The sequence below is a fragment of the Nannospalax galili genome, unplaced genomic scaffold (assembly GCF_000622305.1).
Source record: "Nannospalax galili isolate Female #2095 unplaced genomic scaffold, S.galili_v1.0 scaffold336, whole genome shotgun sequence".
NCBI lineage: Eukaryota > Metazoa > Chordata > Mammalia > Rodentia > Spalacidae > Nannospalax > Nannospalax galili.
Window position 1 is genome coordinate 964,395 of NW_008343385.1, and position 15,632 is coordinate 980,026.

Below are 15,632 nucleotides of genomic sequence, written 5' to 3' on the forward strand. Positions count from 1 at the left end.
AGAGAGAGAGAGAGAGAGAGAGAGAGAGACTTAGTTTACCCTCCTGCTATCAACAGAAAAACCCTAGCCTAGGAAATCAATCCATAACAGAATTGTGCTTCTCACAGTTCAAGGCCCAGGCAGATTCTGCACCTGGTAAGAGCTCTTGTCTCTGCTTTTCAGATGATGTCTTGGTGCATCTTTTTCACAAGGCAGAAGGGTCAACACACTCACAGCAGAAGCCTGGGAGGGTGAAAAGGAACGGAACAGTCTCTCAGGCTCTTTCATAAAAGCACTAATCCCCTCAGGCACTTCCTGAAGGACCTACCTGTCCATACTATTGCCTTGGGATAAGTTTCAATATGGATACAAACAAAGCTCAGCAGTTACCTTAAAAGTGGAAACTTCTATCATTCTATTACAGACAATAGTAACAGAAAATCTTTGGGGGGGGTGGAGGTTAGAGAGTATAATGGCTAGAATTTTTGAAACCTAATTCTACCTGTTTGGGAAATGTGTTTTATGTAAGATACTTTTTGTGTTATGAACCCTAAACCACAGAATAAACAAAACAAAACATATACTTTGAAGGAGAGAGCACTAAAAATCATTCCTAGTAAGATCCAGCAGTCAAGCAGGAAGGATTCAGGTGAACTTTGAGTCCAGCTAAGACTGTCAGTCACTTTGGATTGTCCTAATGAGTTCTGAGCTAGCAAAGGTCTTCCACTTGTGTGGAGCAAACTGGATTCGAGGAAGGTCCAATAATCACCCATTTTTAGGTAGTTAGTGAGCACCTATTTACTCAGGATAGGTGCTGGGATACAGAGGAGTAAAATTCAGTCCTTCCCCTTAAAGGGCTTATAAACATTCTGGGGGCAGGAGTGGGGGTGGGGGTGGGAGTCGTAAACACAAATAAATGTAATGAAAATAAATGTCCAAATATATTACAAGAACAAAGACAGTTATTTAGATAAGGTGAATTGCTAACATTAAAAAGATATGAATAGATTTCCTTGAGGATCCAACTAGTTTGCGACTTGGTGGAGATGGCTAGGCCTAGTGGGTTGAGTCCAGAGTAAACCAATCATCCAACCAGTGGAAACCCGGTGCGCTGAAGTAGGAAGGCCTGAAACTACTTGTGCAGCCCTCGGGTCGTTCTCACAACCTTTTGTCTCCAGAGATAGAGCGGAAAGGGAAAGGAAAACAGCTGTTCCCCGTCCCTCCTGGAAGGCTATGTCTAAAATGTCTGGGGAGGTAAATCCTAGCAAATAAAGTTGCCAGGCAGGATCTAGTCTGAGATTTGTAAGGGTTTACCATGGGGAATGAAGTGGCAGTTTCCAAAGAGGGTCCCCGTGGCACTCGCTCGGTCCAGAACCTCGCTAGTGGGCATCCGCTCCGAGCCACCTGAAGCCAGTGGTGACAGTAGCGTGCGGCCAGACGGCCCACTCCGGATCCTCCGCAGCACAGGCCCCACGTGCCGCAGTCACTCGCCTAGGCCAAAGGGACCCGGCCCCGCGTCCCCGAGCCCTCGCGCCTGGAGCGCCGCGCTGTCGGAGGCCCTTGGGTGGGCACGCGCCTGTACCCGCTGCGCCATTCCGTTTCTATTTAACCGGGTGCCCAGGTTTGGAGCGTCCGCGAGCTCGCGGAGAGTGGCAGTCACCCCACGAGGGGAGTGGCTCGAGGCCTCCACGCGGCCCGAGCCGCCGCACGGAGGAGAGTCCGCGGAGCGCAGTCTCCGCGGGAACGGCGGTCTGAGGCCCGAAGAAGGCCCGGGGTTCCCAGGGGTGTGGGCTGGGCCCGGATCTGCCCCTGGTAACAAAGCCCGGGCGCGACCCTTCGAGGGTCCCACGCGCCCCCGCCGTGGCGCCGCAGGTCTGCGGGGGCCTCGCGGGCGCGCGCCGAGCTCCGGGGGACGCGCCCCGTGCCAGCTCGCGGACAATGACCCGGGGCCATTCGCCGCCGCTCCCTCGCAGTCCCCGCGCAGCCCGCGGGCAGACCCATTAGCCATTCAGCCGACAAAGCCCTGCGGCCCCGCGCATTGTCCCGCCCGGCGCCCGAGCGCCGTCATTAGCCCTGATTACGCTGAGCCTCCTGACAGCCCCGCGGGCCGCCCCGCGGACCCCCATTCACCGGCGCCCCGTCGCCCCGCCGCACAATGGGAGCGGAAATCGGCCGCGCTCGGGGTCCGGGCTGAATAGAGCCCGAAGCTGCTGCTCTCCTCCTCCCGCTCCATTCACCGGCTCTTTGGATACAATATTTTTTTCCTTTTTGTGAAAATTAGAGAGAGAGAACGAGGTCAAGGAAGACTTTGCTGGAGCTCTTTGCCTGTCATTTGTTTAATGTAAACAAAGAGCAAGCTCTCCCCCGACCCCCAGCCTCCGCTCCCCTCCCTCCCGGATTTTTATAAACAAACTGGTGATGGGAAAGAGGGGGATTGAAGTGGGCTGGAAGACTACAGTGCAACCCAGAGGAACCGTGGCATTTGGGAACATTTTGGATGAAGTCGGAGGGTGGTTGAAATAGCCGAGGAAGAGCCAAGCTGGGGCTGGGGTAAAATCCGCACTCTGGTCAGGTCTGTTGAAATGTAAAAGTGCTGCTTTCTACTGTCCTGAAGTAATTGCTTTTGAGGAAATCGTGACAGGAAAATTAGAAAAGAAAGGAAACCTGATATGGACATTTCCCTCCAATTCAGAACCTTTATTTAGCCTTTCCACTACCCGGAGTTTTTGTTTATAAACTTTCCTTAGGCCAGGTAAAAGAAAATGTGCATGTTCATGGAAAGATTTAGATGGTTAAATAAAATAAATCCATTTGAAGATCTGGGCTGATTTCCAACGTGGGGTCATTCAAAGAATTGATTATTCATAAAGGCAATTAAGTACCACCAGGTTTAAGATAAACACATGAAAACATTTTTAAACAATGCGTCACCACCCTAAGATTCAAAAATGAAATTAGTTGAATAAATCTCCAGATTATTGAAACGTTATAGCTACTTTAAAATGTAATCCTTATGCAGCGGGCTAATTTAAGTAAAGAGTGTATCTTGTTTAAAAGTGTTCACCAAAGCAGAAAGAAAAAAATCCTTCATTGTTTGGCTGTCTAGTTTTCTCCAGGGGTCATTAAAAATGACTTTGTACAGAGAAAGCTTAGTTCCTAGCAACCTTACTCTATTTTCTTGAGATGGCAGAACAGACATTTCCTTCTGCTTTTAGGAATGATTTAAATTGGAAAGTGGGTTGGAATTTTTTAGACTCTCAAGTTATTTTACATCATTCCACTAATTAGTTCTTTCCTTTTCATCTTGGATTGGGGAGCATCAATGAAAAGATAAAATTTGTCAACAAAGTTTTTTGTACCTTGGTTCTGGATAACCCCATAGCTAGGATGAGGAGGAGCTGGACCATAAGGCTGAAAATACTTCTGCTTTATTGAAGTGCAGTCCTGGGCTGAAGCCAGAATGGGGTGAGGCTAGATAACCTAGGGTGCAGCTTTTAAGGAGGTGCTCAATCCCAGGTTCCTTGCTCTTGCCACTTACATGACCTTAAGAGTGTTGCCTTCTTAAATTTTGCAGTGTTAGTTTCTTCCTTGTCAGAGACCCAGACTGCCTAGGCATTAAAGAACTACCAGGGAGCTCTCCTATCCAAACCTCAGAGCCACCCTGCATTTGCTTGTTTGGGGGAAAATACCTGCTTGGTCACAAAAGCTTCCTAAGTGCTTGTGCTTAACTCTTTTGCTAGAAGGAGAGTTGCAGTTTTCAAGAATTTTCTAGATAAAGAACATTGTAACTAACGATGACCATTTGTAAAGTCAGAATGAGATGATTCTGTTTAAGTTATTTAGAAACCAAAAACATCAACCCTTACTCATGTCTCCGGCTTCCAATTGCCTTTTTTACTGCTTTTTGTCTACCAGGACTTCAGTTTTCTCTTGTTTTGTACTTTAGCTTTTTTTCCCCCTTCAGAAATGTTAGCAGACTTCTGACCAAGGGGGTGCCTTCTAAAGACAGAGGGACAGAGGAGCAAATGAAAAAGACTAGTTGGGAGGGAAGTCCAGTCCACGTGATTTAAAAATCAATATCAAATTGTGTAATATGCAATCCATTTCACTAGGGAAAAAAAAGCTTAGAAATTAGTGCACGGTAGGTAGATTTGTGTGTGTGTGTGTGTGTGTGTGTGTGTGTGTGTGTGTGTGTGTGTGTGTGAGTGGTATGGTATATGTGTGTATGCAGGAGGAATAATTAAATGCTAAGAATATTTTATATTTTAATGGAGGTTATCACCAGAGCAACAAAGATCTTGATGACTTGTTGCTTGTTTAATGTGGAGAGCAAATTTAGAAAAGCCCCATGATTTCTCTGTAGCCTTCTTTTATTGTCCATATGTAGCAGGATTGCATACTATCCCTCGCCACAGCATCTCTTGTTGAAAACCATTCATTTCACTAAAACCCTGAATCATTCTGACTCAGGATGGTGGTTGAGATAACTATGATCTTACCTATATTTTTTCCTGCCTTATTTAATAAAAGCTCAATTATAGATGGAGTGCATTTTACCTTGCATGATCCTGGGTGCCCACTGCTTCTGAATAGGAGGGGCATCAAACATGATGGAAAGCCTTTTTATTGTAGAGTCCCTCTGTCTGAGTACATTTGCATTTTTATAAAATAAGATTCATTACTTGAGCCCAGAACTTGTCTTTCCAAATTGTTCCTGAAAATCATTAACATCTCATAAAAATAAATGTGGGATGCATGAACCATGATTACCTGTGCTGTAGGTGTTCAAAGCTGCCTTAGAGGGTGTACTTATGTTGCCCAATTCTAGGTTATTGTAATGTGTATACATATACATATACATACACATGAATACATACATATACATACAATTCAGTGTGGCAGGTGATTCTGGATTTACCAGTGACTGCTTAAAAAATATACTGAAATATATCAAAGGGTACAGAGGAAAGACTGGTGATGCTGTTAGGATAAGAGTCCAACCTGCATGCTTGGTAAAAGGAATAAGAGTGATCTTTTAAAAAACGGAGATAGCAACTCCTTTAATTAAGAAAGGTTGTCCACCAACTTGTTTTATTATTTGGCTTCTCCACACAATGCACCAGCTTGCTCATTTAGAAACAGCAAGTTCCCCAAGCTACAGAGAAACCTACCACAGCAGTCTCTTAAATAAGTAAATAAACAGCATATATATGTTTTGTTTAAAAAAAACTTTAAAGCAAAAGTTATGCATATATAACAGCGTCCTTTCGACGTGAAATACCCACAGGAGACTCGGGGCAGGCGCTCAGCGTGCAGTTCCGTTCCAAAGGCGTCTTTGCAGCCCAATTCTTGGGAAAAAGCAAAGGAAAGAGAACGTGGCTTTGGGTCTGGCCTCGCCGCGGGCACCTGGGTCGCGGTCGCAGCGCCACACACAGCCACTCAGTCCCGCGGGTCCCTGGCCACCTGGCTTCTGCTAGCGCTGGATTTGCTGGTCTCTCATTCTCTCTTTCTTTTGTGTATTTCATTTTTACACTGGATTCTGTTTCTAAGAGTGATGGATGGACAGCTCAGATGTCGCATTCGCTGTCGCTGGAGGTGATGGAGATGGCCGAAGTGGCTGCTTTGCTTGATAGACTGGCGGCCGGGCTGGAGGCGACACCCAACACCTCCGGTGTGCCCTCACCCTCGGCGCCCAGCCCTCGTCCGGAGCCCTGCGACAGAACCTGCTGCTGGAGTCTGTGGGGAAGGAAGGGTCGCAGGTTACAGTACGGAAAGAAGCGATCTGTCCTCTCCCTTTTCTCTCCCAGTCCGCCTCCCTCCAGCTCAGCGGCCAGACGTGGTTCCTCAGCCCCTGACAAGGTGCGGAAGGTGAGATGACAGAGGTTGGGCGGATGCTCAGCTGCATCTCTCCCCAACCGCCTCCAGTTGCCTAGCTCTCCCTTGAGGTCCTTTCTCTGTTTTCCACGAACCGAGTCTTTGGAATACTGGCCTCCCACAATCTTTCTTAGTTGTTGACCACCTTTGGGAGATTTATTTACTGGACTATGAGTTAAAAACAGAGCAGGACAAATAAGGCCCCGGGACATGGGACTCACCCTATTGAGACAAGGCTCTTCGCTCTTGGGATGAAGGAAACGTGACTTTCCACCTCTTAGAAACCGGGACCCTCAAAAACAGCTTTCGAAGCACCAGGGAAGGATGTAACTCGGCTTTACCTAGAATAACTGGAAGCCGACGTACAGCTTCATAATAAGAGCCTGAGCCCACGTTAACAAGAATTAGCTTTGGGCCTCTGGGTTTCTAATTGATTCTCGGGTTTTAATCTTTATTTCTTTCCCGCTCCAGTGAAGCCTTGGTTTGGTGACCCGGACCAGCTGCAGCGGTGACCGCGAAGCCCCATGAACCAGAGACACATACACGCAGAGGGTCGGGGAACCGGGACCTTAGAAAGAAATCCTCCCGTAGGAGATCAGAATGCCGTGGGCTCAGAAACAGAAGACACACTGCGCTCCCCAAATCCTGTTGAATTCCAGTCTTCTGGCATCTGGTTAGGGCCTGGGGAACGCCTCTCCCTCCCCATCCCCTGCGTGCACAAAACACAGAGGCCTCTAGGTACCGACCTGTTTTTGGCTGCAGCCGCCCGATCTCTTTGTCGGCGATTTTTGAACCAGTTGCCCACCTGCGTAGGGGTCAGTCCGGTTGCCTGGGCGAGCTCACGCTTTTTGCTGGGGTTGGGGTATGGGTCCTGCAGGTACCACTCCCGGAGCAGGTGTCGCGTGCGCTCCTTGAAGCAGTGTGTCTTCTGTTCTCCATCCCAAATGGTCCTCGGCAGCGGGAACTTCTTCCTTACCCGATACTTGTCCACCGGCCCCAGGGGCCGCCCACGCAGCTTCTCGGCCTCCTGGTAATGTGCTTCGAGCCACAGTGCCTGCAGCTTGGCGTGTGATTCCTTAGTAAACTTATGGTTTTCCAAGATATGGTACAGCTCACGGTAGTTGCCCCCGTGAAAGGCCACGATGGCTCTGGCGCGCAGCACCGACTCATTCTTGTTGAGGGCCTCACAGGCCGCTGGGGCCACGGGCAGCGACCACAGGAAGCGACCCAGGCGCTCCACATCGCCGCTCTCCTCCAGGGTCTCGCATACCCCGGCCACTTGCTGGGGGCTGAAATTCAAGATGGGCAACTGAAACATCGAGGCAGCGCCGGCGGCAGGGCCTCTGAGCCGGGGGCGGGACGCGCAGCAGATGCCCGCGGGCCGGGCGGGGTGTGCCAGGCTCTCTTCCGACCCGCGGCTGGGGCGAGGGTGGGAGGGAGCGGTCCCGACTGCACAGAGCTGCGGGTTGGCTTCGGCTGCGCTCCGCCGGGGCAAGCCAGCCAGCAAGCGGGCGCTGCTACTGGGGTGGGCGGATTGGCGAGGCGGGCGCCATGGAGACCCTCTGTCAGTCACCGGCCAGCTCTGCCAATCAAGGCTGCGACCAGCGCGCCCCGGCCATTTCAGCACCTCCCAGTACTCGACAGCGCCCGCCGTTTGCCGGAGACTCCTGAGTGTTTTACAGAAACTGGAGGGTGAAAAAGATGTTTGAGAGGCTGAAACACTCGAGAATCGCTGCGTTTCACTCTCTCCGCTCTCCCCATACCCTGCCCCTCCCTCTTGTTTTCCCACCAGAGAGGCAGGGGTGCTACCGGAATTCAGTTTGGGGAGATGCTTGCTTGGGTCGAGAGGTCTCCAGAGGACAAAGAGGATTGGGTGAAGTCGAATCCTCCCAGAATTCGCAAGTTTAGTTGTAAGGAAGCCGCAAGCCCCTCGGGGAGCGCACTCACGAAAGGGACAGAGAGGGGACATGGATCATCTCATGTCTTCGGGGCATCTATCCCTGCATGCTTCCCGATGACCCTTTTCCAGCTGCCAAAGCAGCTGAGTGGGAAGGAAATCTGGAGCAGAAGGGACAGGACCAGGGATCTATAGAAGAGGTCAGTTTGGACTCGATCACCACTCCTTTCAAAAGCCTCCTGAAACACACTCTTGGTAACTTAGATGCTGACCACAAAGCAAGATGCTGACACCAAGCAAGGCCTCTGACCCGAACTAAGTTATACTTTGTAGTTCCCCTCGCCAGTTAATTGTACTTGAACAAAAGTGCCACAGCCACATCTAGAGTGAGAAGTCATCAGTAGGTCAGAACAGCAACTTAAAAGCTTATTTTAAAGATCTTTTAAAATATCGATTTGGTCCTCTTCTGGTAGGCCAATTTTTGCCTCTGCTCTGCCTTTAAGACATACACTTCTTGTGTGGAAACAGAAATCTTGGGTTCTTTTAGTTCAAGAGCAATTCAGTGAAAGCAAAGTAGAAACAGGGAGATGCACAGCGGTGTGTGTTGGGGTAGGGTAGGAAGGCACTTCCTAAACTTTGGACACTGACCCCTCCTGCAGAGACAAGGGCCTTCCTGGCGCTCTGCCTTCTGGCTAGTGGATTGAATTGGTAACTTTTATTGATTCCCAATTGACATCCACATCATACCGTTTTCTGAGGCCTGCATCAGGGAAATCAGGATTTCATGTGGCCTTTGATGGGGGTTGTTTGGTAGGAAGAAAATACTGGGCAAAGGGGGTGACCCAAGAGAATGCCAGGGGTCATCCTATCAGGGAATCCCATGGCAAGGTTCAGCACGGAACTGGACTGGGCCTGGTTGTCTTTTCTTTAGTATCAAGTACACTTTGGATACGGCTTGTACAGATCCAGTAAATCAGAAGGCAGATAGATAGCACAGATGGTTGGAAGTGTCGGGTCAGATCATGCCACGCCTGAGTGCAGGGCAAAGCTGGTTCTGTCGGAAAACCCTGATATTATTTTCACAGATCTTCACAGTTCACTCGAAAAAAGTAACAGAGGGGAAGAGGAAAATGCCCTGTAACCATTTACATCATTTCTGTGAAACTGCCAGCCACCTCAACAGAGTGGCTTTCTTTTTGAAGAGCTCGTTTTTTTGAAGTGCGACAGGGCAGAGGCAAAATAAAGAGGGTGGAGAGAGTAGTGGAAAGCACAAATCTTTTCTAGCTTGGAGCGACTACTGAATCCATCCAAAAGACGCATTTTAGTGAGAAACATCTCATGCAGGGATCCCAGAACCCTTAAGGAAAAGGCGAATCCGTGGTGTAGAACAGTCCCAGGTCAGAGCAGGAACCACAGCAGGACTGCAGGACAGCAGAAGTCCCGCACCTCTAGCCAGGGAAGGAGAGCTGCCCTTGTTCGGATTTGCAAGGGGTTCTTTAGTCTTTTCCCACGGTGGCAAAACAAACAAACAAACAAACAAACAAACAAACAAAAACCTGGCATGTTTTCCCTGCTCTTGTGGAAAAGGCCCACCAGGACCTACAGCAGGCGAACCCACAGCGGTCTCCAACCCCTGGCGCGGCGCTGTAGGTGGCACAGGCTGGCACAGGCTGGCGACCTAATCTCCCTCTGAGCACTTTGGCTGCGCAAAGTTTAGAAGTGGCAGATTTGGGGAGAACTGACTTTTTGCCTTTAACCTTCGTGAGCAAGTCGCCTTAATTTTCCGAATCTAGACATCCCATTCTGGAAATAGGAATTTTTATCTTATAGCCCACTTCCTGAACAATAGTTCCATACATATTAGATAATCGGACACTTTGACAGTTGCGTGTTTGAGGTCCCAGAGGGTAGCTGGGACCCAGGGTCTGAGGCTGGCGGTGTCATAGCATCCAGAGGCGTCTAGGAGACAGAGCAGGCAGCTGGCGACACCGTGTCTAGTTACCTGGACTGAGGCCTGGAGTCTGGGGTCTGCTACCCGGAGAGCTGATCTCCATCGTCAGGGACTTGATTTGCTTTTATTAACTCAAAGAAAACCAAAGGTCGAAGGACACTTTGGAATAACTCTTTTAGTTTGTCAGCTTCCAGCGGAGAAAAATCGGAAGAAATATTGGGCCCATTCTCCATCTCTGGAAAGAGAGACTAGACTCTTCGCTGGGTTCTTAGAAATAACCTTTTAGGCAAAAGGCAGTGGGCCCCACCCCACCCTTAGGCGCGCTTGGTCGGGGGGGGGTTTGCCAGGCGAAAAGGGGCACCTTTGGATTGGTTTTCCTTAATTTTAAGGAAAGAAAAAAAAATTTTTTTAAACCAACAACCAATTTGGGGACGTTTTGCCAATTCTGTAGTGACCCCCTATCCTTCACTTCGCAATTCATTTTTCTTTTGCTAGTAAGGAGGAAGTTGAAAAGGGCAGCAGCCGCACTTTGCCTGTTCGGGTGGCCTCACCCCCACCGCCCAAGTTCCCGCTGGAAATCTTTGGAGTTTAGTACCTCTCAGTGTTCCTGGGGATCTCACCCTTGATTTCTCTCTGCGGGTAGAGGGGCTTGTGGGACACCTTTACTCCCGGCGCAACTGTAGCTCACATTGCCAGAGCTGAATGCAGAGCTCAGAAGTCAATACACTTTTACTTCTGGGTGATAATGTTATCTCGGTTGCCTGCTTCAGACTATTCCCTACTCAAATGCCTGAAAAAATAATGGTATGTTTTCTTCCACACAATTTTGAATAGCCAGGGGCTTTAAGAATGTAGTAATTGAATCTATCTGAATTCCTTGATAAAGGCATTTGTACTGCAACTGAGAGTCACAGGCTAGAAAATAATGAGGCCCCGGGCTTTTGTGTGCCCATTTGGACTTCTGGAGGAGATTTTTGTCTTCCCTTTCCAAAGCCCAGTGTTGATGATAATAGCTGGATTTGCGTTTTTATATCTATAAAAATTTAAATTTTATTTTAAAAGAACTCCTCTGGAATATTTCATTTATAGAAAAATAATCTAGAAAATTTCAAAAGAGATTGTTTTTAGTCTTTGGAATGGCAGTATGAAAATTTCAGTCTCATTTAGTCATTAATTTAGTATTCTGATTTTCAGGTGATACTGCCCATGATAGGTGCATGTTTGTTTATGTGTTTGGTAGCCCAGATCTTCAGATTGTGGAATGAACTCATGATCCTATCTCATAGCTGTTATTTTTCATGTGTTTCTCCTCTAGGAAGCACCTTGTAACGAAGGGCAGAGAGGCCTCTTTATTTCTACTCCTGAGAACAAACACCACCTGAGAAATGGCTTGTAGATGTCCTAGGACTGTAGAATTAACTGGCAAGAAAAGCATTACAATGCAAGTATTGATCCAATTTGAAGAGATTAGGGTGTTTGTTATTATTTTGTTGCTTACCAGCTGTTGTTTAAATGACATTTTTAAATGATGCAAAATTGCTCATGTTTTTAAGCAGAGGAAATTTTTTTATGTTTAAAAGTACTCTTTTTAAAGTAGCGAATAGTAAGTTTAAAAAGGAACATTGTGCTGCCCATCCAACTGTCTCTTGAGTTCTGGTTTTCAGTAGATTCAAGGTCTTTGGATGAGAATTTGATTTTTAAGAAAAAGGGCATATTATAAGTTGTAATCCTTGTAACATAAACTGTAGTTTTAGGTTCACTTTCTCTTGTTTCTAAGGAAAGTCTAAAACTGCGCTGAGCTAAGCACGCTATCTCATTGCTTGCTTAGGGCTATGTATCAAGAGATTCTTGCCTGAAGGATTGATGCTTAGCAATGTGACCAACCTGTCACTTATAAGCACATTATTATCACTAATGAAATATTAATTGAGTGACTGAATGATTAATTCATAGTTCTCTATTGGAACATTTTTTCCCTCATAAGTGTTTTTGTTTGTTTGTTTGTTTTTTGTTTTGTTTTTACTATTTTCAAATCTAGAATCAAAATATCTTTCTAAAATTCTCTTAGTGGGCCAACAAGATGGCTCATTGAATAAAGATGCTTGCCACCAAGCCTGAGTACCTAAGGTCCATCTCTGGATCCCAGATAGTAGCAGGAGAGAACCATCTCCCACAAGCTGTCTTCTGACCTCTATATGTGGTATGCAAGCATGCACACACACACACACACACACACACACACACACACACGAATAAATAAATGAGAGAAAAAAACCTCATAGAAACCTTAAAATTAAAAGACATGAAAGAGTACAAGTTCGTTTAATAACCTCTGGAATTAGGCAAAACTTATTCACATCAAATTGTATGTGTGTATAAATTACATTATATGATACATACATACATACATACATACATACATTATATGATACATTATATGTATCATTTTGCTGTCATAATTTCTTTCTGGATATACTTTACAGTCAAATAGAGGCAGCAATTATTAATAACTACCTTAAATTCTCTGACTTGATCTAATTGTTTAGCAGAAAATAATTTTTTAAAATTTCATTGTTTAGTGGCCAGAGAGATGGCTGAGCGGCCAAGAACACTGGTTATTTTTGCAGAAGACCTGGGTTCGAATTCCAGCACCCACATGGCAGCTAACAACTGTCCGTCACTCCATTCCCAGGGGATCCAACAGCCTCTTCTGACTGACACAGGCATTGTACAACACAGATGCACTCACCCACATGCAGGCAATACATGCATACACATAAAAATAATAAATAAAATATTTTTTAAAAAATCTGTTGTTTAAATATTTCCATACTCTGTGGTTTTTTGTAAATACTAATGAGCAGTGTATTTTAGTCTTAAAATAAATATTTCATTTAGCATATCCAACAAATCAATGTCTACTCATGTCCTGATGAATGAAATAATATTATTGTTGTTCTTAGTAGGTACTTTTTATTTTGTTACAAATTAATTTTCTAATAAAACTCAATTTAAAAAATTGGATTGTAGTGAGGCATGGTGGCACATGCCTTTAACCTCAGCACTTGGGAGGCATAGGCATCCTGACCTACACAGTGAGCTCTGGGCCAACCACAGGGCTACATAGCGAGGCCTTGTCTTAAAAAAAATTGCATTATAAAAAATATACTTACATGACATTGTACCTGTAAGGCAACAACTCTCATCTGAGGGTAAGCTTGCCATCCTTTCCTCCTACTTCAGGGATATTTGGCAATATCCAAAGACATTTTTGGTTTTTAAACTGTCATCTAATGAATTTGAGCCACAGGTGCTGCTAAACATCTTAGCATTGGAACAGGCTGACAACAAACACCAATAAAGTGGCTGCTAAGAACCTCTGCATCAAGGAATTCAAAATAAACAAGTTCCATACAAACCATGTTGTGTTCACTCTGGAGGAGAAATCTTTTCAGAGGAATCAGTATAAATTTAGTTTTGCTTTTCATCTAGGCCATACTAATAAAATCAATCCATAAATCTTCTATGATTTGGGGATTGTTTTTTCTTAAATTTTAAGAAATTGTACCAGTAATTGATACCTGTAATTGGTACCAGTGTATTCATACTTTTAAGCCTAAAATGCCAATGGGCAGGATGGAGTTTTTCTTTCTATCATGACAGATTCTATGTTCTTTGAGTAATTGGTAGAACAGATGTTAATGGTTCTATCCATTTTATGAAGACCAAAGAGATTAAAAAGTTACACACATTACATATCTAATTAGTGGCAGAGGTAGGCGTAAAACATATTCAAATTTCTATCCACTGTGCACCTTGCTTTCCGCACCCAAGGAAGATGGTTTACTTCTAGCTGAGTTAAGGCAGAAGATCTGAATCACACACAGGTGTTTACTGACCCTGCCATATGCAAGGTTCTGTACTGTTTCATGATGCTGTGACTTCAGAGTTTGGAGTCTTTTAGTTCAAAGATCTCAGGGAGATTTTAAATGCCTTGGGCCTTGTCAGGTGATGTAACCCTTGCAAACCCCAAAGAGCCCCTGAATTAAAATTTGACCCTGAGACTCCATTGTTTTCTTTGGAGACTGGACACTGCTGAAGTCTGGGTTTGGGGCTACTGAAAACCCTTTCCTGAGTCAGCACTCTGTCCACTCACAGGAAAACAGAACTGAACGCAGCTTGTGGGGAAGAAGAGATTGGACTTGAGGTGTTGTAAGGCTTGGTTTAAGTGAAAAAACAGACAAACAAAACAACAACAACAAAACCCTTCTGAACTCTTTTGTCAGGTCTTTCAAAAGAATAACAGTGATGCTCACGAGCATTTCTATAATTAACAAGCTGTCAACATTTCTATTACGACTACAGAAGTCTATTACAGACCCCAGAATTGTGATAAATGTTCCTTTAGGTCTGAAATGTTAGCCTTCATCTTCTTTTCAGCCTAAGGGCAATTTTTGAAACCAATTTTGTTTCAATCATTTTGGATCAGTTGTGTGGTAATTTTGGGAGTGCAGATGCTCTAGGCCCACCTATTGAAATAAAGATTTTTAAATGGAAACACAGAGAGGAGGCTGCTTAAGCCCCAGTGGGGACCAGCTGAAAAGCTCTGGCAGGGAATTATATAGGCAGACAGTGGGAATAGAACTGCAAAAAAATTAAAAGATGGAGATGTGTACACATTTCCTTTAACAGCAGATTTTTTTTCCCCACTCGGGTCCTTCAAACTACAAAAATTTAAACCCTCCTTTTCTGTTTCAGTATTTATGTTGTATCATTACATGCTCTGTTGTGCTTAGGTTTTGGAAAAATTAACTTAAAGATAATTTGTCATAACAGTTCTTGGGGCTGAGCTGATTTTTTTGAATTTTAATATTTAATTTTACTCTTCCATTAGCAAGTTTTCTTCCATCCCTCTCACCTCTTTTCTGCTTCTTCACCTTTTTATCTTTACCAATCATTTTTGTGTTCCCTGTGATCTTATTCTTTAATGAGTGCTAATGATTATTTATTTGACGTGTAATAATAATTTACTTTCTTTCTTTTCTACTTCTGATTCGTGACTCCTGTCTGCTTCCTAGTCCTATTGTTAAGTACCACCTCAATAGACTAAGCCTTCTTAAAACTGTGGGGGAGACAAAGACAAAATGCTCTTTTCCCAAAGAAGACGGGAAGAGTGGGTGATTCTGATAATTTAGGACAGTGATGCTTCTCAAACTAAACTATAACAGCAGATAAAGTGGTAGACACAGATGTGAAGGATTTTAGATAATTTAGGTTTGATTCGCTGTAATAATCACAAGTTTGGGGGTCCCAGATTTATTCTCTCTCTCTCTCTCTCTCTCTCTCTCTCTCTCTCTCTCTCTGCCTCTCTCTCTCTTTCTCTTTTTGAGACAGTATCTCTCTGTAGCTCCAGCTGGCTCGGATTTCGCTATGTTGACCAGGGTGATCTCCATCTCACATAGGTACCCTGCCATTCTTACTGCACATGTTTACATACACCCTGATCCAACTCATCTCCACTCCTCACTTTGCAGTCCTCCATTAATTTTTAGATGGCTGCTTTTCTCATGTATTTTCCTCATCTGGGGTGCTCAGCATTTTTCTTCCTTATTGGGTACACTTCTTTTTGTTTGTTTCTCTTCTTATAAAAGCGATGTAAACTTGTAGAAATAAAATCCAAACACTAAAGTGACATGAAGTCAAAAGTGAAAATTTCCTTTTCATTGTTGTTTTTTGAGACAGGGTCTCACTGTGGTAATGGCTGAAATGGAACTCACCATGTGCAGATCAGGTTGGCCTGGAACTCACAGAGATCCACCTGCCTCTGCCTCCTGAATGCTGGGATTAAAGGTGTGTGTCATCACACCTGACAGAAGTGAATTTTTTTTTTTTTTCACTTTTCAAGACAGGGCCTTCCTGTAGGCCCAGCTG

The 15,632-nt window shown here is 45.2% G+C and overlaps 1 protein-coding gene across 1 annotated transcript; it reads right to left on the reverse strand.

The window, feature by feature from the left end:
- Positions 1 to 5,408: 5,408 nt before the first annotated feature.
- Six6 (SIX homeobox 6) lies at positions 5,409 to 7,251 on the reverse strand. Its single transcript, XM_008839489.2, has 2 exons — positions 6,600 to 7,251; positions 5,409 to 5,715 (listed from the first exon to the last, which is right to left on the reverse strand). The coding sequence occupies exons 1-2, from the start codon at positions 7,169 to 7,171 to the stop codon at positions 5,547 to 5,549; spliced, it is 741 nt and encodes a 246-aa protein (XP_008837711.1). The 5' UTR covers positions 7,172 to 7,251; the 3' UTR covers positions 5,409 to 5,546.
- Between the last annotated feature and the right edge of the window lie 8,381 nt (positions 7,252 to 15,632).

What these genes read in the sequence shown, in the direction of transcription:
- Six6 (XM_008839489.2), bottom strand. Translation starts at nt 7,171, where the DNA reads ATGTTTCAGTTGCCCATCTTGAATTTCAGCCCCCAGCAAGTGGCCGGG. An exon ending in GCGGCTGCAGCCAAAAACAG is followed by an intron (nt 5,716 to 6,599) that starts GTCGGTACCTAG and finishes CCTTCCCCACAG; the next exon opens with ACTCCAGCAGCAGGTTCTGT.